At 41.4% G+C, this 26961-nt stretch overlaps 1 protein-coding gene across 1 annotated transcript in view; it reads right to left on the reverse strand.

The window, feature by feature from the left end:
• The window catches only part of PTPRN2 (protein tyrosine phosphatase receptor type N2), a 1552619-nt gene that overhangs the window by 55106 nt on the left and 1470552 nt on the right, over positions 1 to 26961 (reverse strand). Inside the window, exons 15-16 of the mRNA XM_044294005.1 lie at positions 6937 to 7084; positions 4973 to 5046 (exon numbers count right to left, since the gene is read on the reverse strand). Of these exons, the coding sequence (XP_044149940.1) occupies positions 4973 to 5046; positions 6937 to 7084 (222 nt within the window). The remainder of the gene's footprint in view (positions 1 to 4972; positions 5047 to 6936; positions 7085 to 26961) is intronic.

The following is a 26961-nucleotide window of genomic DNA, read 5'->3' on the forward strand; positions in this document are numbered from 1 at the left end:
TCGTACATCAGGCTAGTCACAGTTACAGGAGTGCAATATAACACTATAATGTCAGGATTCTAATAGCAACAACTCCCCATCTACATCAGCTCACTGCAAATAACTTGAAATGTGACATTAAGTTACGGTGGTGAATCTGCAATTAAAATGCCTTCTCACAAAGTAATTATTTTAGAAAATAAGCATCCGCACCCCCCCCCCCCCCCCCCCCAACAACACAGTGTAGAATTACTTTGGCATTATGCAGCTTAAATGAAAGCAGTAACCATTTCACACTTCACTGTTTCACTAAGACAAGGAATATTGAAGGTGATATCTTTAATCAGATGCCTGACGTAATTTCATTGCAAATTTAAAAAATTGCTATTAAAGAGAAACTCCACTTAAAATACACCTCATTGATGTCTAAGTCCATTAATTGAGGTGCAAGTGACTTTTTCCATCTAGCAGTAAAAGGGCATTGTCATCTCATATTGTTAGGATTTGCCATCATATTGTAAGTATTGTCGGTCAGATCTCTGAGACGCCCACCCATCCTGAGAATGAGGGGGCCATAATGCTGCAAATCTTTTGATTCTTTCCCTGTTGGGGGTGCCAGTGTCCAGGGAAAGTCCCAAAGGGGCCCTACCACTTTGGTTGCCTCGTTCTTAGGATCGGTGGAAAACTCAGAGGTCAGGACTAGTGTTGATCACGAATATTCGAATTTCGAATTTTTATCGCGAATATAGGTACTTCGAAAATTCGCGAATTTTTCGAATATAGTTATATATATTCGCAATTTCGAATATTCTAATTTTTCCAATTTTTTTTTTTTTTTCCCTTTTTTTTTTTTTCTTTCCGATTATTATTATTATTTTTTTTAAATCAGTTCACATGATCCCTTCCTGCTTCTAGCTTGTGGGCCAATAAGAAGGCTGCAATATAGGGGTCATATTCGAAAATGCACGATTTTTTTTTCTTGAAAAAATCAGCAAGGTAATGATTGTGTTATATGCAAATTTTCGTAATTCGAATTTTCGGATTCGAATTTTTATTGCGAATTTTTCAACTTAGACCAAGAAGATTATAGCACTATATTAGCTAAATTGCTCTATATTCGTTTTTTCGAATATTCGCTATATTGCTATATATTCTTGTTTTAGAATATTACAAATATTCGAAAAAACGAAGTTATAGCAATATAGCGAATATTCGAAAAAAACGAATATAGAGCAATTTAGCTAATATAGTGCTACAATCTTTTTTGTCTAATAGTTGTAATTTTTTTCTCATCTGAAGTTCAGATTGGAAAAAAAATTACAACTATAAAAAAAAGATTATAGCACTATATTAGCTAAATTGCTCTATATTCGTTTTTTTTCGAATATTCGCTATATTGCTATATTACGAATATTCGAAAAAACTGTTATAGCAATATAGCGAATATTCAAAAAATCGAATATAGAGCAATTTAGCTAATATAGTGCTATAATCTTCTTTGTCTAATAGTTGTTGAAAAATTCGCAATAAAAATTTCGAATCCAAAAATTCGAATTACGAAAATTCGCATATTACACAATCATTACCTTGCCGATTTTTTTCAAGAAAAAAAATCGCGAATTTTCGAATTTTCGACGAATATTCTAAAAAATATTCGCGAAATATCGCGAATTCGAATATGACCCCTGCCGCTCATCACTAGTCAGGACCTCAACTGATGCAATAACCTAGCGATATGCCATGCCTTAAGAAGGGAATGGCCTTTTAAAGAGATTATCCATTGATTAACATAGGAAAATCAGACATCATATAGTACATGACAATTTCCTTTTAGTAAAGCTAGAACCAGCCCCGTACCTCAAAAGGATTCAGCGCTCCCTCCATTTATATTTTCTGGTTGCTCCAAACAGATTTATTTCAAGCTGACAGCTCAAGGGGCATTGATAACAGTAAGTTGTAGAGCAGCACAATATGGACCTTCTAGCCTCTCTGGAAAGCACCAGTCGTGGAGGAACAGCCAATCCAACGCCGTCCCATAGACATGAATGGTTCACAAAAGATATCACAGCAGCATGTCCAGTGTGACTTTTATTGGGGACCATAGTGCACACACAAGTACGACGTTTCGGCTACACAGTAGCCTTTCTCAATACTTGAGAAAGGCTACTAAGTAGCCGAAACGTCGTACTTGTGTGTGCACTATGGTCCCCAATAAAAGTCACACTGGACATGTTGCTGTGATATCTTTTGTGAACAGCTTAAGGGGCATGTCCTTTCTGCTACAGCTCTCTTCAAATAACTCTCACAGGTGGTAACAGTAGATACAGCGGGTGGCAGCTCAAGGATGGAACTGAGCATGTGTGTCCACCTAACAATGCTACTGAGGTGGACAGAGAAATAAGGAAAAGAGCAAAGAGAATGTGGCGCTATACAGATTACTTTTATTGAATGACTAAGTTGACTAAAAAATCTAGAATATTTTCCACGGGACAATATTTTAAGAGAGATGTTCAGAGTCAAACAGTTTTGATTGCATTACCAACCACTGTTACTCACATGTCATTGAAAGAGGTGCAAAAAAACTATTTTTGTTGGAAGTTTACCAGAGGCCCTCATAAAACAATCAAGATGAGGCCTTCTATAAATGAGTGGTGAAAAGGCATATTGATATAGCCATCACACGGATGCTGGGTGGTGCTATCTCACTAAACATTTCTTATAGTGTTGGCCAGTGATTTCTAACCTTTTTTGAACCATTAAAAAAAAAGTTCACTTTTGGGGAAGCCCCTACTCACATTCTCAGACCATACTATGTACTAATAAGGAAGGGTAGCACATTTTATAACTCTAAGACATGTTGGCGTTTTCCAGTCAACATGCCAAGCATCTATGTACAGGCAGAAATCATTTTACCATTTCTACTTTAAAAGTGATGACCCTTGCTGAGGAAACATCTGAACATGCACCAAGAAACCTCAAAGATCCAGAAAACCATGGTTTGGACACAATGATGTAGGCAGATCTCATAGAGCATGATATAATGATATACTGCAGTAGTAATTCTTTTACATCTTCATGCAAAGCTTATGTAGCTAGAGTTACAGTGAGAGAGAAAAGAGGAATTTCTTGAAGGGTTCATGGCAAATTTCAGTAAGACGGACGGGGTGGACTAATCTTTGAAATGTCATTCTCGAAGACACAGTTAAGAAAGCCAATCTGTGAGGTGAAGTATTATCCAAAAGAATGGAGTGTATTCGGCAACTATTTGCATTCTGAATATAAATGGCCTGCTGTATTCAACAATACCAGATTTGCTTCAACTACTGGAATTTCTTTATTACGTTCTTTGAGACTTCAAAGTAACAGCTGTAGCTAGACTTATGGCTTTCATTGCTGAGTAAAGCACAATGGCATTAAATCTGTGGGTGGTCCAAGGGGTTTATCTAATGAATGATCCTGAGAAAAATGGTTTGGAGAAAGGACCTGTTCTCATCTATAGAGTGGACTTGGGAGCAGTAGCAGATTTGTGCGGCCTGACCTCTTAGCAGCATCCATTATCATTTTTAGAGAACTTAATGTACAGCCAGCATATGAAACCTCAAATTGGAAAATCGTATAGTTCTAAAGCCACGTTCACCTCCAGCAGTCTGTTCTGGTAGAGGTACAGACTACTGGAGTTACTGTGGGACATAGTGGGACACCGACAGATCCCCAAGAACTATAATAGGATCCAGCGGTGATCTGGGGAGTATAAATGCAGCAGTATTTGTCCAGCAGAAGGCCAGCATTTATGCCTGGAAACTCATCAGATCACCATTGGATCCGTTTATAGTTAATAGGGCTATGCTGGATACGATAACTCCAGTAGTCTGTTCCTCTGCCAAAACAGACAGTACAGATTTATCTGTTGACGATGTGAACATAGCTTAAAACATTCATGACAAATGGAAAGGTAAGGTTTCCTCTTGTACTTCACTACTAGGTTACCCTATAGACATTTAAAGGGCTTGTCCCACGAAACATATTCTACAGTTTTAAAACCAGCTACTCGATCTAAATACTTTTGTAATTGCATGTAATTAGAATTTTAGCATAGCCACTGAGTTATTCAATAAAATGTATCTGTATAGCGCCACCTGCTGTTTGTTCTTTTTCTTATTTCTTTGACCTGCTCACTGAGATGGTCGCACATGTTCAGTTTCATCCTTCATCTGCCTCCTGAGCTGTGATAGGGAGAGCATGGACACGACCCCTGAGCTGTGATAGGCAGAGCATGGGCACGCCCCCTGAGCTGTGATAGGCAGAGCATGGACACGCCCCCTGAGCTGCTGCAGAAAAGGCACTCCCCTTGAGCTGTCAGCTTGATATAAATCTAGCATAGAAACATAGAATGTGTCGGCAGATAAGAACCATTTGGCCCATCTAGTCTGCCCAATATACTGAATACTAAGGATCGAACTAACGACCTTCAGATTACGAGACTGACGCGCTACATGCTGCGCTAACGAGCAGAGCAATGAATGGGGAGATCTCTGGATCCATGTGAGGTACAGGGCTGGTTCTAGCTTTGTTAGAAAGAGATTGTCATGTACTAAATATATTTTTTTTTTATGATTTTCATTTTTTACATTTTCTCTTTGGCGGACACATGGAGGGCATCTTTCATCAATATGACAAATGCTACTGACTTTCTTACGGAGATGCAGTTGGTAGGAATTGTTTAGGGCAATGCTTCCTTAGGAAACCATATGCAAAATAGCTTTTCTGCAAAAGGAAGAAAACTGTTTCCCTGCTGCCCCCTATAGGTGACAATCCTGTAGTCAAAGACTCAAAATCCATCTCTAAGCTACCGTCCATAACCAGGTCAAAACAGAGGCACTTTCAGCTTGCTATACATCTCGTACGTGAGCAAAAAGATGCCTGGTCGATAAGTCTGAATGTATCAATGAAGTGAATGAAATATAAGATAAAAAGCAGACAGGCAAATACTCACTATGGGACTGGCATTGATGTAGTCAGAGTGGTCGTGGCTATTATCGCCCTTCAGAATTATTCTGTTGTGGTCATCTGTTCGGACAAAAAGAATACTATTAGTAGGTCCTGTCATGTGGGGTCCATTTAGCCTGTGCCTTCCGTTCCTTCGAACATTATAACTAGAGATGAGCGAATTTCCGCCTATGAAATTCAATTGCGATTCGTTTACTGTTAAAATCAGAATTGCATAATTGATTCCTTACCACGGACCATAACGCAATTCTATGATGGAGTGCTTAACGGAATGCCTTTAGAGGCATTCCGTCATAATGGAAGTCTATGGGCTGCATAACGGATCCGTCCCGTATTCTGTCATAGAATTGAGTTATGGTCTGTGGTAACGGAATCCATAACGCAATTCTGCTTTTACCAGTAAATGAATCGCAAAGGAATTTCAAAATATCAAATTCGCTCATCTCGAATTCCAACTATGGGTAGAAAGGATTCTGATTTCGTATGGTCTCTGCTAGAGTGTTTCGGCTGCTACTTGCGATGATACAATCTGTATATGTATTCCGGTGGAGGGGGCTTAGGGTATATACATGTGTGCATGAACAGCACGTGATCGATGAGGCGAGGGATAGGCTGAGCGGTCACATGAACAATGGACATGACATCATCACTTCTGGTCAGCTGACATTTTTTTGTTAATTCTATATCCTTTTAGTGGAAGTAATAGTCCAAGTAATAAAAGTAAGTCAACTGAGCGGGAAAAGCAACCTTTGGCACTCCAGCTGCCATGAAACTACAACTCCCAGCATGCACACATACTTGGATGTTTTTGTAACTCCCATAGAAGTGAAAGGTGGATTCTGGGAGTTGTAGTTTGAGAACAGCTGGTTCACATATAGATATAAACTATATAAATCTAATACATGTATACGCTCTATAATGATGTTGAAAAGTTCTAAGGGGTATTCTGGTTATATTAAGTTATCCCCTATCCACAGGATATAGGAAAACTATTATATTGGTGAGGGTCTTAATGCTGAGACTCCATCAATCACGAAAACAGGGGTCCCATACCCCGTAGGAGCCCATCAATATGAACAGAGCAGCAGGTAGCGCATGCGCTGGGTAACTCCATAAATTTCTATTGGTGTTCTAGCGATAGCCAAGTACATCGCTTGGCTACCTCTGGAACTCCTATAGAGATAAATGGAGAGGTTAAGCCGCAGGTCCATTAACTTTGAGATCTCCACAGGGTACAGGGTCCCATGATCAGTGGGGGTCCCAGTGAAAGGATCCCCATTGACCTAATAGTTATCCACTTTCCTGTGGATAGGGAATTATTTAATATAACTGGAATACCCCTTTAATCTATGCTATGCTCTAAAGCAAATACTTGTGGGGCAGTTCAGGATCCTGTGTGACAATCAAAAATCTGTATGCGGCCCCGACCTAGCGTTAAAGGGGTTGTCTCATCACAGGCAATGGGGGCATAATGCTAGGATATGCTCCCATTGTCTTATAGGTGCGGGTGCGGGTCCGACCACTGGGACCTGCAACTATATCAAGAATGGAGCGGGGAGAGTGGTGGCTGGAGGACCACGATCCGGCCACCACCAAGCGCGCTCCCCATAGAAGTGAATGATCGGCCATTGCTCCCATTGACTTCTATGGGCCTGATGGAAATAGCTGAGCCAGCGATCAGCTATTTTCGGCGGAGCCTATAGAAAATGAATGGAGGGTGGCTGCTCATGCGCAGTGCGCCCTCCTAACACTTTCGGGGCTCCGTCCTCGATATATTCTCCGTTCTTCTAGCAATATGCCCCCACTGTCTGTGATGAGACAACCTCTTTAATGGATCTGCAACTAAAAAGATGAAAAGTCACCATGAAAGTCTTCTATTTTTTCTCCAGTTAATGTTATTTTTTTTTTCTTGAACTGGAATCATAAAGTGTCTTTAATATTGATACCCACATGTGACCACTGAGAGAGATCGGTTCTTCGCAGCATTCTCCTCCTTCAGCGCAATGCTTGTTGCAGTAAGGTCTGCTTGATATGCACATAAGGCCTCCCACTCTTTTTCCAGACGATTCTTATTCTTCAAGTGATCTTCCATATAAGACTAGAGTAAAACAAAAACAAAAAAAAAAGATTTGAAGTTAAAAAATGTTTTCATTATTAAAAAGTTTTCAATTAAAAATTCTGTTTTAAAATCTGCACCTGTTTCCCCAGGTCTCCTCTGTATACAATTATGTACCAGTTTTGTGAAGCTGAAATTAGGAGCTTTATTAAAGTGAACCCTCTGACCAAAACAAATTCACGGTGTTATATACAGAGTAGACCCCGAGGGGTTCAAAGAGCATCATACAGAAGGGAAAATCCTCCTAACAGTTTAAAGGGTTATTCCAGAATTTTACTATTGATGGCTTATCCTCAGGACAGGCAATCAACCGGTTTTTGTCCATATCCGATCTGCATTTTTTGGGGGTCGGATGCAGACCCATTCTTTTCAATGGGGCCGCAAAAGATGCGGACAGCACACTGTGTGCCGCCCACATCCGTATGTCCATCCGGCGGCCCCGCAAAAAAATAGAACTTGTCCTCTTCTTATCCTTTTTACGGACAAGGATAGGACAGTTCTATAGATGGCAGGACGGCACATGGTCAGTATCCATGTTTTATGGATCCACAATATGCAGACCGCAAAAATGGTAACGGCAACAGCCATTTGCATGAGCCCTCAAGTGTCTGAGAGAATGAAAAATCAGTGCTCGGAAGATATAGAGCCGTAACAACATACTAATAAAAGACTCCAAATTATTTATCCTGACTCTCTCTTGTAAAATTGCAAATTTATAATAAGAGTATGTAACAATATACAGTATTTGGCTTTCTTCACACTCCATTATTTTCTTTTTTTTAAACACCATTTTTAAAAACAGCATTTTTTACAATAGTTTTTAGGTGTCTTCTATTCATTGCATTTGGAACATGGCCATGAACAAAGGCCAAAAAAAATGAAACATACAAAAAAGCATTGTTTGTAATGTGTTTTATATTTCAATACAGAAAAAAAATGCTAGAAACAACATGGCATTTTTCAAAAAGCATCTTAATAGAACAATTGCCAATATAAGTTGATTTCTTTAATTATGTAAAAAAAAAAAATCACCATTTTTAAAATGTAAGACTCATTGAGTGCACTATCAGTCACAAAATACTCTGAAAATGCCTAGGGGGCATGATATATTGTGATGAAGGGTAAATGCCAGTTGGCATCCTTTGTATCTCGCCATGGAACCTGCTGTTTGATAATTTGTGTCCACAGCATGACACGGCCCCGGTGGAAGTCGAGTGCTGTGCCCTTTCTTTTAACTGAAAGACGAGATGATGCCTAATTAGAATATTTGATTGGTAAATAAATTCATAGTACCCTCAAATGCCACTTACAGTACTGATTTTAATTACGTTTCAATTACGTTCTTAGACATGCTGAATACTGATGACTGTTACCAGAGTTGGCACTGTCTGGGTGAGTGCAGTCACAAATAGCGTATGAGACAGATTCTGCCGGGCGTCACCGACATGGTTAAAGGGAGACCAGTTCTAAAAACCTTTACAGTTTTGGTATTTTTTTAAATGAAATACATAAAAAATAAAATAAAATCTGTGTTATCAATATTTTGGAGATGATCGATTAATATGTATGGGTTTATTATATGTCATTTGTACCTTTTTTTCATCCATTACCACTGTGGTCAAGGTTTGTTTGTGGACTTAAAAGTGTGGTCTCACTTCTACAAATAGGCATTTATCATGTAGAGAAAGTTAATACAAGGCACTTACTAATGTATTGTGATTGTCCATATTGCTTCCTTTGCTGGCTGGATTCATTTTTCCATCACATCACACACTGCTCGTTTCCATGGATAAGACCAAGCTGAAATCCAGCAGCTGTGGTCGTGCTTGCACATTATAGGAAAGTGCATCAGCCTACGTGCACTCCCATGGTCCTGGCCACCAGGGAGGCCGGCACGACCACCGCTGATGGATTGCAGGGTGGTCATAACCATGGAAACGAGCAGTGTATAATGTGATGGAAAAAATTAATCCAGCCAGCAAAGGAGACAATATGGATAATAACAATACATTAGTAAGAGCCTTGTATTAACCTTTTCTATATGATAAATGCCACTTGCCGAAGTGAGATAGCCCCACTTTAATGCACAATGACAGTCCCGAATGGCCCAGTTATTTATTTATTTTGCCATAAATTTTATATATATTTATTTGAACATTACCTACATTTATATTAAATTCAATTTTTTATATATTTTTAAACTGAACACAGTGTAGTATTAAGTCCAGAGATTAGTAAATTGTGTCAAAATGAATCAAATTTGACCCAAATTATCCCAAAATTCAAGTCAAATCCAAAATCAAAATTTTTGGCCATTCGATATGGAAAAATTTCTCAAAATGACATCAGTCGTTTTTCCGATCAGAAGACAGGAAAGATACCCATAGCCATATATGTCGCTGTCACTTTAAGATTACTAATGCTGGCTTGAAATGAGTTGCATACAGTCCCAGGAGAACCCAGAACGTTGTCCACAACTTTTCAGGGCAATTGGAGCACCTTTCGATTCGGATAGAATTCATAAGACCCAAAATAAATAGCCTGACCAATTCTGCTGAATCTACATCGGATAGAATGTTTAAGAAATTCGGTCATGACTAATTACGCGCTTTCTGCTCCGTCGATACCGGGCACAGGTAAAGAACAGAACTCGCACTGTATTTACTCCTGTGTGAGGTTCTAGGCCATAGTGTATTTTTCCTCTTAAGCCTCTGATCACATGGCGGAATCTGAAAGGGCAAAATCCACCCGTACTTGCAGTTTTGGTTTGGTTTCTCAATGTGAATGGCTGGACCCAACTTGCTATTTAGCCCCACTGAATAAAGGACGTATCTTTTTTTGGCACAGTCGCGGCTATAAACCGCGCCAAATTCCACTGGCAAAAAAAAATCCTGTGTGAACAGGGGTATTAGGGTGTTCTAAGTTTCCTGGCATTTTTGGTTTTCTCAAATTGTGTGGCAGCACCCTAAAAGCACAAAATTCAGCGTTTCTAGGGCAAAAATAGGGCCAATATTAGACATTACTTAGAGCAGGGATCAGCAACCTTCGGCTCTCCAGCTGCTGTGAAACTACAACTCCCAGCATGCACACCTATTGGGCTGATCTTTTAACTCCCATAGAAGTGAAAGGAGGATTCTGGGAGTTTCGGATGGAGTGTTGGAGGTTGCTGATTGCTGCCTTAGGCCTTGTCCACATTTCCGTTTTTCACTGACGTGTGCTGAACGCATTTTCTGCGGCCAGCACAAGTCACCATTGATTTAAATGTGTCTGTTCACATTTCAGTATTTTTTTTACTGACCTTGGGTCAGTAAAGAAATCACGGGGACATGCACTACTTTGATCCGTGATGCGGACCAAGCACGCCTATAGAAGTCTCTGGGTCCGTGAAAATCACTGACACACATCCGTGTTGTGTCTGGTTTTTACTGAAGACTAATAGGAGATTCTTTGGAAATTAATTTTCAGCTGAGCAACGTCAATAGATTACGGATGGTAAAAACAGACACGGACCAACCACAGATCCTTCACGGACAGCTTCACGGATGAAACACGTACGCTTTTTTTTCACGGACTTACCACTGACATGAAAATGTGGACGAGGCCTTAGCGCTTTATGCATATTTTTTTTTGTAATGTGGACATCTGGCTTACATCAGTTTCATTATATGGTGGTGCGCATGGCAATCCATTATCACTGTATTCGCGGCAGCCACGTGATATGAATCTCAAATACATGACATCCGAATATGTGACAGTGGTTTTAATAAGGTTTCATCTGCTCTTGCATTATTATTTTTTTCATTGCATTTACATCAGTGTTCATCATTTGCATTATTAGATATGGGTGGCCTGTATGCGCAGTGATTACAGACCGATCATCTGGCTGCAATCGTTTTTTTATCATATCAAAATGAATTTAAATGAGTGGCATAAAAATACGGCATATGGTTTACTTCACACATAGTTTTTTGCGTGGCTTTTTCTTTTGATAAAAAACAGCATGCATTTTATTTAGGTGTTTTATTTATTCCATTTTGACATGCGTTTTTGTCGGCCATTTTCAGGTCCTTTAGGTAAGCCTATGGGAAAATGTATGAAGAACACGCCATGACTAGTGCATGATGTGCCTTGATAAAAAAAATATATGGTACTGACTCAAAAAGTGCACCATAAGAAAAGAAAAATGTAATAGTACATTTTACCAGTGGCTTTTAGCAAACATCTAAGAAAAAATGCCTAAAAACCACAGCGCTTTTCAAAAAAATGCTATGTGTGAAAGTAAAAAAAAAAAAACATAGAGACCACTTGTGTTTTTTCCATCCTACATTTTTTATGACATTTATTTTGTGGCAGTTTTTTCAAAACTAATGTGTAGATGGTTTTTTTTTGGCATTTTTTTCCTCTAGAGAGAGAGATGCAAAAAAACGCCTGAAAACAATACCATTGTTCCAACATGCTGCGTTTAAAAAGAAAAACACCAGAGATACCGTACAAAAAATGCACTCAATTAGAAAAAAACACCACTAGTCAAAAGCTGTTTCATATTTCCCATAGACTTTCAGCTAACATCTAGAGCCGGTGTTTTGTTTTTGTTTTTTTCTCAGCAAAAATGCAGGTGCAAACAACACCACTATAAAAGCAAAAATGATTGAAAACACCACAAAATACAGTACTGTATGTGCTTTCAGCCAAAGGAAATAAAAAATCCCGATGTGAGGGTGAGATCAGAATGAAAATGAATTCAAATTCATGACAAAAAATGCACAATTAATACCTAAAAAGTTTTTTTTTCTGTTCACTAATGATTTTTTTTTCTGTACAGACACACGGTCAGGTTTCTTGATGCAATATTGGAAGCGAAAATCAGGAGTAGATCATAAAAGGAGAAAAAGTATAAAGGACAAATATGACTTTTCTTTTTTTAATTCACTCCTTGTTTTGGACTCTAAAACCGTATCCAGAAACCTGAATGTGTGGCCGTACCCAAAATTCACTGGTTCAGTGTGGACAAGGTCAAAAGCTGACGTCACTTTGCTGTCCATCGTTTTAGACCTGTAGCGTGACCATCGACATACTACTTGGACATACAGTATGACAAATCATGGCATCTGCTAACGTTGAGGAAATGTAAGGGTTAGGGCTTGTTAACACGGCCGTTGTGTGCCCGTGGCTGTATTGCGGCCCGCATACGGCGGGTCCGCAATACACAGGTGCCGGCCTGTGTGCACTACGCATGAATGGGTCCGCAATCATGGAGATGTGGAACGGAAGCACGGACTGGGACCCACAGAAGCACTACGGAGTGCTTCCGTGTCGTTTCTGTCCATGCCTCCGCACCGCAAAAAAAATAGAACATGTTCTATTTTTTTGCGGTGTGGACGAATCATGGACGCATTCAAGTTGAATGGGTCTGGCTCTGTCCCGACCGCCGCACGGACGTTGCCTTTGCCATGGGGGATGCAAATTGCGGTCCCCAATGCACGGAACGGACCCACAATGGCCGTGTGAACAAGCCCTTTATCTACGCCAGGCATCTCAAACTGCGGCCCTCCAGCTGTTGCAAAACTACAACTCCCACAATGCCCTGCTGTAGGCTGATACCTGTAGGCTGTCCGGGCATGCTGGGAGTTGTAGTTTTGCAACAGCTGGAGGGCCGCAGTTTGAGATCCCTGATCTACGCCATTCACCAGCTCTCATCGGGGTGCGGCCACACTGTCCAGTTTCCTGATGCAGTTTTGGAAGCCAAAAGCAAATAGAGGAGAAGTTGCATCGGTCCTTTAAACTTTCACTCCTTTTATGATCCACATCTAATACCCTAGGGTGCAGTTCAAACGTGACTGATAATCACTTTGCGGTTTTTGGTGCAAAAACTGCACAAAAAAGCCTCAAAACCATGTGCATTGTGTGCAGTGTTTCACCCTCTCCATTGTCAAGGGGGGAAATCCGCAAGAATAATCCAATGCATAAATTGACAGACTGCTGGATTTCAAAATCGTAATGCAGCACCTCTTCCGCTGCATTTTTTTATGCAGCATGTGGATGAGAATTCCGATTTTGCTAGTACTCTACGATACTTCGGATTTGCTGGGTGTAAATCCACGAAGATAAATCCGTAGCTAATCAGTCAATGGTGACCCCGGCCTAAGTAGATTGAAAAGCAGCGGCTTTTAATTCACTTCATGTTACACCACAGATGGCTCAGTCAGAAGACTGCACCCGATCACCTCATTACTGGTTACACAGGAATCGCCATGAAAGCTGGCTGACAACCGATTATCACAAACCCACTTTTCCGCCCCCTCTGTTATTTTGTGTCATTGAGCGAACGGTACAGTATATACTTTTACAATTGGAAGCCATAGCAGTGACATAATTGTGGGTAACTGTGACTACAATGGTATAATACAAGTCTAGTCTATCTATGTATTTGGTCATATACTGCATTTAAAGGGCATCTGTCAGCAGTTTTGTACCTATGACACTGGCTGACCTGTTACATGTGCACTTGAAAGCTGATGGCATCTGTGTTGGTCCCATGTCCATATGTGCCCACATTGCTGAGAAAAATGACGTTTTAATATATGCAAATTAGCCTCTAGGAGCAACGGGGGCGTTACCATTACACCTAGAGGCTCTGCTCTCTCAGCAACTGCTCCGTCCTCTGCACTATGATTGACTTTAGGAAAAGTCAGGGCCAGGTGTGATGACGCTTACACTGCCTGGTCCGGTTAATCACAGTGCAAAGGGCAGTTGCAGAGAGAGCAGACCCTCTAGGTGTAATGGCAACGCCCCTGTTGCTCCTAGAGGCTCATTTGCATATATTAAAACTAAATTTTTCCTCAGCAATGTGGGCACATATGAACATGGGACCAACACAGATGTCTTCAGCTGCCAAGTGCACGTGTAACAGGTCCGGTACAAATCTGCTGACAGATGCCTTTAAAGTGGTATTCCCATCCTATAAGGTGATGGTATATGGCTCAGATGTGCCATCACTTTATGACCCGTGGTAGTGCCCAACCAGACAGAAGGGCACACAGCGCTGGAGCAATGCCGCACTCCTGTCACAGTTTTTTGGGGCATCTGCGAGCGCTCCATCTGCTGTGTAGTTTCCGGCACTGACGCAGTCAGTTGAGCTCCCATTCACTTGAATAGGAGATGATGTGCAGTATTCCGACATGGCCACCACACATGGACAAAACCTTGTGCTTCTGGCTCCGTCCTATGGTGTCTGCCATGAAACAGCTGATTGGAGGGAGTGCTGGTGTCAGACCCCCACCAATCTGATATTGATGACCGGTCCCAAGGCGAAGATAGGCCATCAATATCCAAGCACTGGAAAACACTTTTAAGGGCTTCTTTATTGCTGTAAAAAACACATGTATTTTTATGGTGTTTTTGTGGTGTTTCTGTGACATTTTGGACATGCATTTTTCCTGATGTTTTTTTTTAATTCTATAGGGAAGAGAAAAATATATATACAGTGATACCTCGGTTCACGAACGCTTCTGTTCACGAACAACTCGGTTCACGAACAGAAAAGTTCATAAAAATATGCTCCGGTTCACGAACTCCGCCTCGGTTCACGAACAGGAGCCGCAGCCATTTTAATGCTATTTCCAGGCTGTCACATGGTCGTGACTTCCTGTAGGAAGACCGTGGAGAGAAGAAGAGACACAGATAGAAGTACTGTGAGTACTCTGCTAACATTTTAAGTGATTTTTTTATTTTTGGTGTGCTTTTTAGCACATACAGTACTGTACTTACTGTATTGTACAGTTCCCCCTGATGTCATTATGGAGGGGGACTCTCCCTCCAAACAATAACTGCCTCCCACCTGCCTTCCTCCATGCCAGAAGTCATCTCAAGCAAGGTTAGTGTCCTCTCTTTATACATTACTATACTGTACTAATGTGTATTGTAATTTGTTTCATATTTTTGTGCTTCAAAAACCCCCCAAAAAAGGTCAGCACGGATTAACTGGATTTACATTGAACCCTATGGGAAAATGTGCCTCGGTTCGCGACCAATTCGGTTCGCGACCAGAGTCAGTTCACGAATTAAGTTCGTGAACCGAGGTATCACTGTATACCCAGAGCATGCTACTTTTAGATAAAATTTTTTTTAAAAAAAATCACCATAGACCAAAATATTATCAAAGATATTGAAATTTAGTATTACAATGAAAAAAGGATGGTTTATACCACTGGACTATAAGACACGGAGAGCCTAATCTGCTGAAAATCAAGCTACAGATGAGCATATAATGTCATTTTGCATCCAAAAATTTTCTAGAATACAGTTAAGGCTACTTTCACACTAGCGTTAGAGGAATCCTGCAGGCAGTTCCGTTGCCGGAACCTCTTGCCGGACCCGGAAATCCGTGTGCAAACGGATACTATTTGTTTTCGGATCCGGATGCAGATCCGTCTGACAAATGCATTAAAATACCGGATCCGTCTCTCTCCGATACAGATACAGTATATATTTTTTTCACATTCTTAAAAATCTGCGCATGCGCAGACTGGGAAACCGGTTCAGTTTTTCCGGAACACTTGGTACTGGATCTGGCATTAACACATTTCAATGGAAGTTAATGCCGGATCCGGAATACCGCTGTGGGATTTTCTTCGGCCAAATACCGTAAGAGTGACTGAACTGAAGACATCCTGATGCATCCTGAACGGATTGCTCTCCATTCAGAATGCATTAGGACAAAGCTGAAGCATTTTTTTCCAGTATTGAGCCCCTAGGACGGAACGCTATACTAGAAAACATTAACGCTAGTGTGAAAGTACCCTAACTTTAGCTCCAGATGTTGCATGGAAGTGTATGGGAAATATTAAATGCAGGACAAGCAGGTGTTTATCTTGTAGTGGTGCTTTTTAACCCTTGAGGTGCATTTTTTGGGGTTAATGGCATTTATTTTTCAAATCACAACTTGCTCTTGGTCTGGTGTTTTTCTCATTGTCTGGTATTCTTCTCACAGCTCTTGCATGTAATAAAAAATATATTATAGATTCTGAGTTAAAAAAAGCTATCTGTATAGCGCCACCTGCTGTTTGCTCTTTTTCTAACTTTTCTGTCCTCCTCCCTGAGACAGAAGAACATGTTCAGTTCTATCGTTCTACTGCCACCAGCTGCAGCAGAAAGGACACACTCCCTGAGAAAGTACACACCCCCTGAGAAAGTACACACCCCCTGAGAAAGGACACATCCCCTGAGAAAGTACACACCCCCTGAGAAAGGACACATCCCCTGAGAACGTACACACCCCCTGAGAAAGGAGACATCCCCTGAGAAAGGACACACCCCCTGAGAAAGGACACATCCCCTGAGAAAGGACACACACCCTAAGCTGACAGCTCGAAATAAATCTAGCAGAACAATTGGATAGGGATAAATGAATGGACATATCTCTAGACCCATGTGAGGCACAGAGCTGGTCCTAGCTTTGTTAGAAAGAGGTTGTCGTGTACTTGATTTTTTTTTACATCATTCATGGGATAACCCCTTTAATATGTGGATGTTTGAACATGTTATCAACACATAATTCTGATCCTGTGATTTGTAGAAAGTGACACAGCCCCTATGGTAACTGTGGGGGTAGTCAGGTATGTTATAAGGTGTGTTCACTTTCTGCATTTTTAGCCATGACTAAGAAGGACTAAGGTTTCTTGGGGAAGGGACAGGACCTAAGAAAACTGTGCCAAAACATGTGCACATGGTCCTCATTTCCATCACACCAAATACCAATACAATTAAAAACAGGGGAAGGGAAAAAAAAGGGGAAAAAAAAGGGAAAAAAAAGCCCTTACAATAATTCCTGCCCAGAATAACAGTTGCATAACGGAAACGGGACGGATCTGTTTTGCGGCCCAAAGACTTCTATTATGACAGAATGAATAACGGAATGCCTCTAAAGGCATTCCGTCATAGAATTGCGTTATGGTCGGTGGTAACGGACTCCATAACGCCTTTTACCACTAAACGAAGTGCGAACGAATTTCAAAATATGAAATTCGCTCATCTCTAATTGCCATCCATATACTTTTTTAGCTGTGTAAAATAATGTATAATGGAAGAGTATTGAATACTGTGTAAATAAAATGCATCCTTTGCCAGTCCGTGTGGCCGAAAATCAAAGCTATGAGCTGGTGTAACTTTGCGTTATACTTTATGGCAGCTTCTGATGTAAATTATAGTGAATTTGTCAGACAAGGCGATGGCTAAGCCCACTTCCATTAAGCTTCCACTCACTTTTTCGAGAGGAAAATTGCAAATAGTTGCATATTTTTGTGCAAATTGTGGCTAGTGCAAAAATGTGAGAATCAAGTACAACACACCAATTATTGTAAGCTATATTTTGCCTATACAACCAATGCCAAGGTGCTGTGCACTTGTTTAAAGCAAGAGCACGGGGGTGTTACGAAAGCAGTGCTCCAAGGATTCAGCCCCGCCCCCTGGTGCTCCAACGGGCTCATTTGCATATGCATAAAAACACAGATATCTCTGCAGCTGTTTAATATACAGACAGAATAAAGGTATCATTTTAATCAGCATGATGAGCTGATTATGCTGACAGAGACCCTTTAAAATACTGTCTCAAAGTAAGCCAACAAATAGTTGGTATAGGGTGGGATAAAAGTGTCGACCATTTATCATCCAGCTTGAGACCCTGTAATAAATCTGGTACAGGTCTAGACAATCTGCTTAGCATTACGCCTCCTAAAAGCTTAGTAAATCTGCCCCACTGCATATATAAGGTATATGAATGCAATATTATTTTAAATTATTTTAAACAACGTCCAGTAGATGGTATATAAACCCGAATCATTGTATAAAGTAGATAACAATGTGCAGCAGAATCTACCTGGATCTGTTTTTTTTTTAACACCCACAGCATCCAATCAGCTAAAAAAAAAGCATCCAAAAAGAAAAAAAAAACACAAAAATGCAATTAGAATATAATAATATTGTCAATAAAGAAATTTTCCTATATTGTAAAAAATATAGTGTGTGTGCTCTCTTATATAATACTACGGTCACTTGACAGTTCTATTGAAGACCTGGAGACATTCTCAGAAGACGAGGCCCCAGCTAGGATCTCCAGTGATAACAGACAAGGAAATCTCAACAGAACAGTATAATGAAAACATAACTGCTCACTACTACTGCTTTTTATCTTTCCATACAGATGTAGTAGAGTTAACTCACATGCTTAAAGTGTTAACTAAACTAATTGTGTTAAGCCAACACCTTCAATTGCTTTTCAATGGCTTTTGTTTCCGGATATCACGATGAATTAAGAAATTTGAGTTAAGAGTTTGAGTGTTAACTCTGCTACATCTGTAGTACCACACTTTATACAATTTTTATGTATATCACACTATGATCACAAGAGGGTATCTCAGGGAACGACCAGATATGTTTGATGACATTTGGGCAAACTTGGTTATATGTCTTCGAGATGGAAAACCTGTTAGTTAAAAGGGTTTTCCAAAAGTTTAATACTGATGACCTATCCTCTAGATAGGTCATAAGTATCTTATTGGGGGTGGTCCGACACCCGGGACCCGCACTGATCAGCTGTTTGAGAAGGTACCAGCGCTCCTGTGAGCACCGCAGCCTTCTCTCAGCTCACCAAGCACAGTGCTGTACATTGTATAGCTGCGGTTGGTATCGCAGCTCAGCTCTATTCACTTCTATGGGGCTGAGCTGCTTTTAGGCCTTGTGACCGATGAACATGTCCTCACTGACCTAGGAAAAGCTAAGAGAAGTCTAAGCGTGATACCAAAACACAGCCGCTATACAATGCACGTCGCTGTGTTTGGTAAGCCGTGAGAAGGCCGCGGTGCTCACAGGAGCACCAGTGCCTTCTCAAATAGCTGATAGGCGGGGGTCCCGGGTCTTCGGCCCCACTGATCAGATACAGGTGGCCTATCCAGAGAATAGGTCATCAGTATTAAAATCTCAGAAAACCTCTTTAAGGTAAACTAGCAGAAGGACCCGGCTTCGCTTGGGTATATTTCATTTACTTCATTTAATGTTTGTGTGTGTCGTTAAAAGATATCGACAATATCCCCTGTAACAGTGACATGTTCAGTACCTCGCCCCCTTAACAGTGAACTCCACAACCTCCACCCCTTAACACTGACCCCACAGTGCCACGCCTCCTTAAAATGGGTCCTCCACAGCAGCCCACCCCCTTAACTTTGACCTTCACAGCAGCCTGCCCCTTTAACAGTAAGTTCCACAGCACCCACCCTCTTGACAGTTACCTCCACAGGGGCCCGCCCCCTTAATAGTGACATCTACAGCACCTGCCCTATAACACTGACCATAGGTTACAGTCCCCTTAACTGTGACCTCCACCATTCCAGGCCCCCTAAACAGAGACCTCCACTAGCAACTGCCCCTTTAACAGTGACTGCCACAGTACCCCGCTCCCTTAACAGTGGCCTCACAGTACCCCGCTGCCCCTTTAATTGTGGCCTCTACAGTCCCCTCCTGCCTTAACAGTGACCTCCACAGTGCCCGCCCCTTTAACAGTGACCTCCACAATGGCCTTCCCCCTTAACAGTAACATCCACAGCACCTTCCCCTTTAAAGGTCCATTCACGCGTCCGCAAAAGGATCCGCACCCGTTCGGCAATTTTGCAGAACGAGTGCAGACCCATTCATTCTCTATGGGCCCGGACGTGAAGCGGAGAGCACACTATCTGCTCACCGCTTCCGCATTTGCGCAGCGCGGCCCCGAACTTCCGGGTTTCGGCCTCGAACTTCCCGTCCGCAGCTCTGCAAAAGATAGAACATGTCCTATTCTTGTCCGCAGCTGCTAACAAGAATAGGCATTTCTATAGCGGGTGCCGGCCGGGTGTGTTGCGGATCCGCAATTTGCGAGTCCGCAACACACCACGGACGTGTGAATGGACCCTAACAGTGACCTCCACAGTGCTTTCCCCTTTATTAGTGACCTCCAAAGTACCCCGTGATTTCCTCAATAAGCGGCCCCCTCATGTGACCGTGTGTATGGCAGTTGAGGTATGAGGAGAAAGACCTCCAGGCTTCTATTGGCTAATGCAGATCATGTGATTGTGCCATATTTGCATTTTTCTTTTCTGGATCATCTCAGGAACGGTACATGCTAGAGACCTGAGACCTGGTCTGAAACCTTCCCGGACACCCGATGTACCTGTGTGCCAAATTTCGTGATTGTAAATGTGACGGTGTGGATTCCTTCAGCGGACATACATACATACACTCAGCTTTATATATTAGATATCAAGTGCCACTGTGAACATTTTACCTTAAAGGGGTTGTCCCACAAGCAATATTGTACATTTTTCAAACCAGCACTTGGATCTGAATACTTTTGTAATTTGATGTAATAATTTATTATGGCCAATAAACAGGTGTTAGTTCTGTTTCATTATTTATCTGTCCACCTTGCTGAGGTGGTCGCACATGTTCAGTTCTATCCTTCAGCTGCCATCAGTTGTATTTTCTCTTAGAAGCTGTGACCGTTATAGGGAGAAAGCTGTAGCAGAGAGGACACACCCCTTGAGCTGTGATAGGGAGAGAGCTGCATTAGAGTGGACACATCCCCTAGCTGTAATAGGGAGAGTGCTGCAGCAGAAAGGACACACCCCTGGGTTGTCAGCTTTAAATAAAATTTAGCAAAGCAATTGCAGCAATAAATGTGGAGATCTCTGGATCCATGTGAGGTACAGGGCTGGTTCTATCTTTGCTAGAAAGAGATTGTCATGTCCTATATATGATGTCTGATTTTCATTCTTTATATTAATCATTGGATAACCCCTTTAATTCATATAGATTGTATATGTAGAATGAGACCTAAAAGTACCACATTGCAGAAGTCCTATTTACCATGACAAACATATATCAAATTTCATATTTAAAATATTATCTAAAACAGCAACGATTAGTAAAATATAAAACATAAAACCTGATGGATGATATGATTAAACTCAAAGTCAAAGTCCAAGCAGCATTGTCAGTTTACGCTATTGAAAAGCTCCTACTAAAATACGTGTCTATCTAAACGGCATTAAACATGGGTTTAGCGATTTCTCGCTCTCGCCAACAATAAACATGCCATAATAATACAGTTTCGTTACACATTTTTCAAGCTTTTCATACTCTATAATTGCCAGAGAATGATGATGATGTCCTTCCCTACAGCTGGCAGTCACAAAACTGACAGCAAGAAAAACAAAAATATCACATGTGGATTGCCTTGTTTAGGAGGTAAAACGCAAAATGATAAGGATAATGTAACTTGACGATTCAACAGGAATGTTAGTGTCTGGCAGTTGCAATGAAGTCAACCTTCATCCAAAAACACTACAGCTCCAGGCATCAGTTACTGACCATAAGCCCACCTCCTCAGCCAAGGTAGGGCTCCACCACCATACACATGGAACTGGCACCGGTTTCTTTACACAGTATACACTGTGGCCTATGCTTCATTCAAGGATGTACACAGGTCTCATAGGGACTGGTAGCAAACTTCAGTAATGCCTCCCCCCATTGCTGTAGGATTTTTTACAGATTTACAATTTTTCCATTAAGTAGACCAAAAAAAAAGTTGTGCTCGCCAACTTAAAGGATAACTGTCACACTTAGACCCTAATTTCAATTTTCATATATGTAGTTACTAATAACATGATATTCCAGAATCAGTTACTATTAGACTGACTTACCCCATATTTAATAAGATTCAGCCCTTAGCAACCAGTCTGCATAAAACTGCAATTTCACTATTGCGTTAAGATGGCCGCCACTGCCACTGAGGCTAATTCCACCTGCCCTCACTAGCCAGTAACAATAGCCCCCCAAAAGTGTCAGTAACCAGAGCCCTCCCCCCTAAAGGGTTAATCTCCTGCAGCACAAAGGGGTCCTCTTACCACATGTTGCTTTCATTTATACACTGAGCAGACGGCAGATCTCCCTTCCCTGGTCTGCGCTGCTCCAACTCTGCTTCTCCAGCTCTGCTGAGTGAGGGAGCGTCTGCCAAGCGCAGGGACAGGGAGAAGTGCACACAGCCCAGGCACTGTTATCAGCTGCTGGGGAGGACCTGGCTCTAATCATTTACTTACAGTCCCTGGCTGTCTGTAATGTGACCTTGCACGCTGCATGCTTCTGCGTCCTCCGACCTTCAACAGATAGATGGACCATGCCTAGCAACCGTATTTTAAGCACAGGTAAAAGTAGGCAGTACAGGGAACAAAACTGTGGAATTAAGGGGTAATTGAATACACAGTGAAAAGTTGAAATAGGGCCACCAAGGAGATATTAATCACCACAATCCAATACTCCAAAAAAAAAGAAAATACGACAGTTATACTTTAAAGGAGTTTTCTAAGACTTTTATACTGATGACCAATCATCTGGATAGGTCATCAGTATTTGATTGATGGGGGGTCACCCGGGAACCCCGCCAATCAGCTTTTTGAGAAAGCACCGGCGCTCACAGTTGTTCCCCGGCCTTCTCTCAGCAGCTGTGCTTGGTATCGCAGCTCAGCCTCTTTCACTTCAATGGGGCTGAGCTTCGCCTACGCCATGCGACCAATGAATGTGACGTCACACAGCCTAGGGAAAGTTGTGAGAAGGCCGCGGTGCTACTGTGAGTGGCAGTGCATTCTCAAATGGCTTCTTGGCTGGGGTCCTGGGTGTCGGACCTCCACCGATTAGATATTGATGACCTTTCCAGAAGATAGATCATCAGAATAAATATCTCAGAAAACCCCTTTAACCTAACTTTTATATCGGAAAAAGTGGAACAGGTACTTTATAACTATGACGCGATTTTGAACGCCATATATCTCAATGTATTTACACCAGACAAGTGACATAAATACATTGATACATCTACCCGTACAGTGGTAAACCTCCTGCTTCCCAGCATATGATAAAACTGGCTTTCTGCAGCCACCACTTGGGGGAGCTCCATTTATAGGAATTTGCCATTTAAAATTATTGGAAGCTGTAAAAACCTTTTTGCATTAACACCCTCTAGTGGTGGCTGCAGGAAAACCCAATTGTTTTATGTCAGACAAAGAAGAAAGAGCTCAGCCGCGGGCCATCCTCTCAGTGCAGGCCCCATAGGAGTTGCATGGTCTGCCTCCATGGTAGGTACGGCACTGGCCGCCTTCTGTGAGTAAGAAGGACTCCGCTGGGAAGTCAGAATAAAAGAGCTGTTGGCTTTAAATTTAAAATGTGTTTAAATAAAAAAAATTCCAAACACCCTTTACATGCCAGCTGTTTACAGGAGAGATAAATATATTTCTTGTAAAGGTCACTGTCGATTCAGTCGAAAAACAAACCCATTCCAGCATAAACTAGAAGACGCACATAAAGTTTATTTATACGCCAGAGTTTTTCGCTTGTGCTGTCACTGAATCTCTCCAAGCAGATATGCAGTAAATTACAGGCAATGGATTAAAATAACTAGCGCAAAGGCAATTTATAAGAGGGCACAAAACAAAGAAATAAATCTCACAAGTCATAATATATATAAAAAAACACAAGAAACAATCTTTTATACGATATGTGATATGTGTACAGCAAGCAATAAACTCTCCAGCACTTCACTAGGAGGTCATTGACTGCTCAGAACAAACATCCTGGTATCTCACTGATCATTAAAGGGGTATTCTCTGTCGACAATACGTATAAGGAGGAGGGTGTCTGCGCCTGGTACCCCCAGCAATTACTTATAATCTATGCATAAAACTGACAGTAAGTGTTCAATTTCACTACAGCACCACCACAGGGGAAATTAGGCATTACACAGCGCTCATTAAAATGAATGACTGTCCGTGTAATGCACTTTTATAGCGGCTCTCTGGCACTATTCCTGGGAATGCCCTATAACGATATTTGAAAATGAATATTCTAAACTAGGCAACCCCTTTAAAGTACATTTCCTGCCAACATATGTAATCAGTATTCTGCAAAAATGGAGCAAAAAATAATGTCTTAGGATGCCGCCACACTACAGTATTTTTGGACTATAAGATGCACTGTACCATAAGACGCACACATAATTAAAAACATAAAAGTAGAAAATACCATTTTTACCATATACGTATTCTATGGGTGATATACAGTTAATACGGTACTGACTATGCCAGCCACAGTGCCTCATCACATTACCAACCATAAAGCCCCTGACTATGGCAGCCATAATGCCACTTGACTATTCCGGCCATTGTGCCCCATCACAGTGCCAGCCACAGTGCCTCTTGACAATGCCAGCCACCGTGCCTCCTGACTATGCCAGTCTCAGTGCCCCCTTACTATGGCAGCCACAGTGACTGATCACATTGCAAGCCACAGTGTTTCATCACAGTGCCCTCTGATATGCGAGCTACAGATGCCCCTGACTATTCCAGCCACAGAGCACTATTGTTATTAGGGACAGCCTTTCTTCCTGAGCTTATCCAGTCAGAACCAGTAGGAGGAGTCTGGAGTTACTGGGCCGGATCTGTCCGGTGCACAGCATGGAGGACGCTTGGATACAAAGGTACTGGCAGGGCAGACACTGCACATTTACCATGCTGTGTGCACCAAAGTGTGTGTGTTACTTGCAGACTGAACAATTTACAGAAATCTGAGTGTAAGATGTGACAGTTCAGTGAGCAGATAACACAGAGTGATCGTACACTCTGTGTCCTCACTACTGCACTGCCAGGACCTGTCAGAGTCTCCTGCCTCTAATGTCAGCATCTGGACGATTAGACACACCGGAAGAGGGCAGCACAAGATCGAGGAGAAAAAGTGACTCCAATAGTCTTTTAGTCACTTTGCGTTTTTAGTCACTTTTTTCAAACATCTGAAAATAATGCCACACCCAGTATGATGGGATTTTAAAAAATCCATAAAAAAATGCAGAATTTTCAGAAAAAGATAGGCGTGAAACCTTCCTAAATGTGTTTTCACAGTGCCAGATTTTGTTGCAGTCTTGGGGAGCCTCTCTAAATCCCAGAAAACGGATTACGGAGCTGCTTTCTTTTTTAAATCCCCTGGAATGCATATTGCATAATGTGCAATACAAGGGATGTGTATATATATATATATATATATATATATATACAGTCATGTGAAAAAATTAGGACACCCTTTGAAAGCATGTGTTTTTTTTTAACATTTTTAATAAAAGGTTATTTCATCTCCGTTTCAACAATACAGAGAGATTAAAGTAATCCGACTAAACAAAGAAAACTGAAGAAAAGTCTTTTCAAGATCTTCTGTAAATGTCATTCTACAAAAATGCCTATTCTAACTGATGAAAAAGATAGGACACCCTTGCCCCTAATAGCGAGTGTTACCTCCTTTGGCTGAAATAACTGCAGTGAGACGGTTCTTGTAGCCATCTACCAGTCTTCGACATCGGTCTGAGGAAATTTTACCCCACTCCTCAATGCAGAACTTTTTCAGCTGTGAGATGTTTGAGGGGTTTCTTGCACGTACAGCCCTTTTCAAGTCACCCCACAGCATCTCAATGGGATTCAAATCTGGACTTTGACTTGGCCATTCCAGGACTCTCCATTTCTTCTTTTTCAGCCAATCTTTGGTTGATTTACTAGTATGTTTTGGGTCATTGTCATGTTGCATGGTCCAGTTCCGCTTCAGCTTTAATTTTCTAACTGATGGTCTCACATGTTCTTCAAGCACCTTCTGATACACAGTAGAATTCATCGTGGATTCTATGATGGTGAGCTGACCAGGTCCTGCTGCAGCAAAGCAGCCCCAAACCATGACACTTCCACCTCCATGCTTCACAGTTGGTATGAGGTTCTTTTCTTGGAATGCTGTGTTTGGTTTACGCCAAACATGTCCTCTGCTGTTGTGTCCAAATAATTCAATTTTGGACTCATCTGTCCAAAGAACATTATTCCAGAAGTCCTGGTCTTTGTCAACTTTATCTCTGGCAAATGTCAGTCTGGCCTCGATGTTTCTCTTGGAAAGCAAAGGTTTCCTCCTTGCACACCTCCCATGCAAGTTAAACTTGTACAGTCTCTTTCTGATTGTAGAGACATGTACTTCTACATCAACAGTAGCCAGAGCCTGCTGTAGTTCTCGAGATGACACTTTAGGGTTTTTGGAGACCTCTTTTAGCATCTTGCGGTCTGCTCTTGGGGTGAACTTGCTGGGGCGACCAGTCCTGGGCATGTTGGCAGTTGTTTTGAAAGCCCTCCACTTGTAGACTATCTTCCGGACAGTGGAATGGCTGATTTCAAAATCTTTTGAGATCTTTTTAAATCCCTTCCCAGACTCATAGGCTGCTACAATCTTTTTTCTGAAGTCCTCTGACAGCTCTTTTGCTCTCACCATGGTGCTCACTCTCACTTCAACAGTCAGGAGCACACCAAACTAAATGTCTGAGGTTTAAATAGGGCAAGCCTCATTCAACATGCAGAGTAACGATCTACTAATTATGTGCACCTGGTGTGATATACCTGTGTGAGATCTGAGCCAATTTAAGAGGGAATACATGTGAGGGTGTCCTATCTTTTTCCTCAGTTAGAATAGGCATTTTTGTAGAATGACATTTACAGAAGATCTTGAAAAGACTTTTCTTCAGTTTTCTTTGTTTAGTTGGATTACTTTAATCTCTCTGTATTGTTGAAACGGAGATGAAATAACCTTTTATTAAAAATGTTACAAAAAACCACATGCTTTCAAAGGGTGTCCTAATTTTTTCACATGACTGTATATATCATTCAAAAGACTAAGATTCTGAGATTTTTAATCTGTTGTCCCGTTATTTACTTCAATGGATGGAATAATGGATGTTTTTTTCCTCTCTGAAGTCACTATGACATTAGTTG

This window comes from Bufo gargarizans, chromosome 5 (assembly GCF_014858855.1).
Source record: "Bufo gargarizans isolate SCDJY-AF-19 chromosome 5, ASM1485885v1, whole genome shotgun sequence".
In the NCBI taxonomy this organism is placed as follows: Eukaryota; Metazoa; Chordata; class Amphibia; order Anura; family Bufonidae; genus Bufo; species Bufo gargarizans.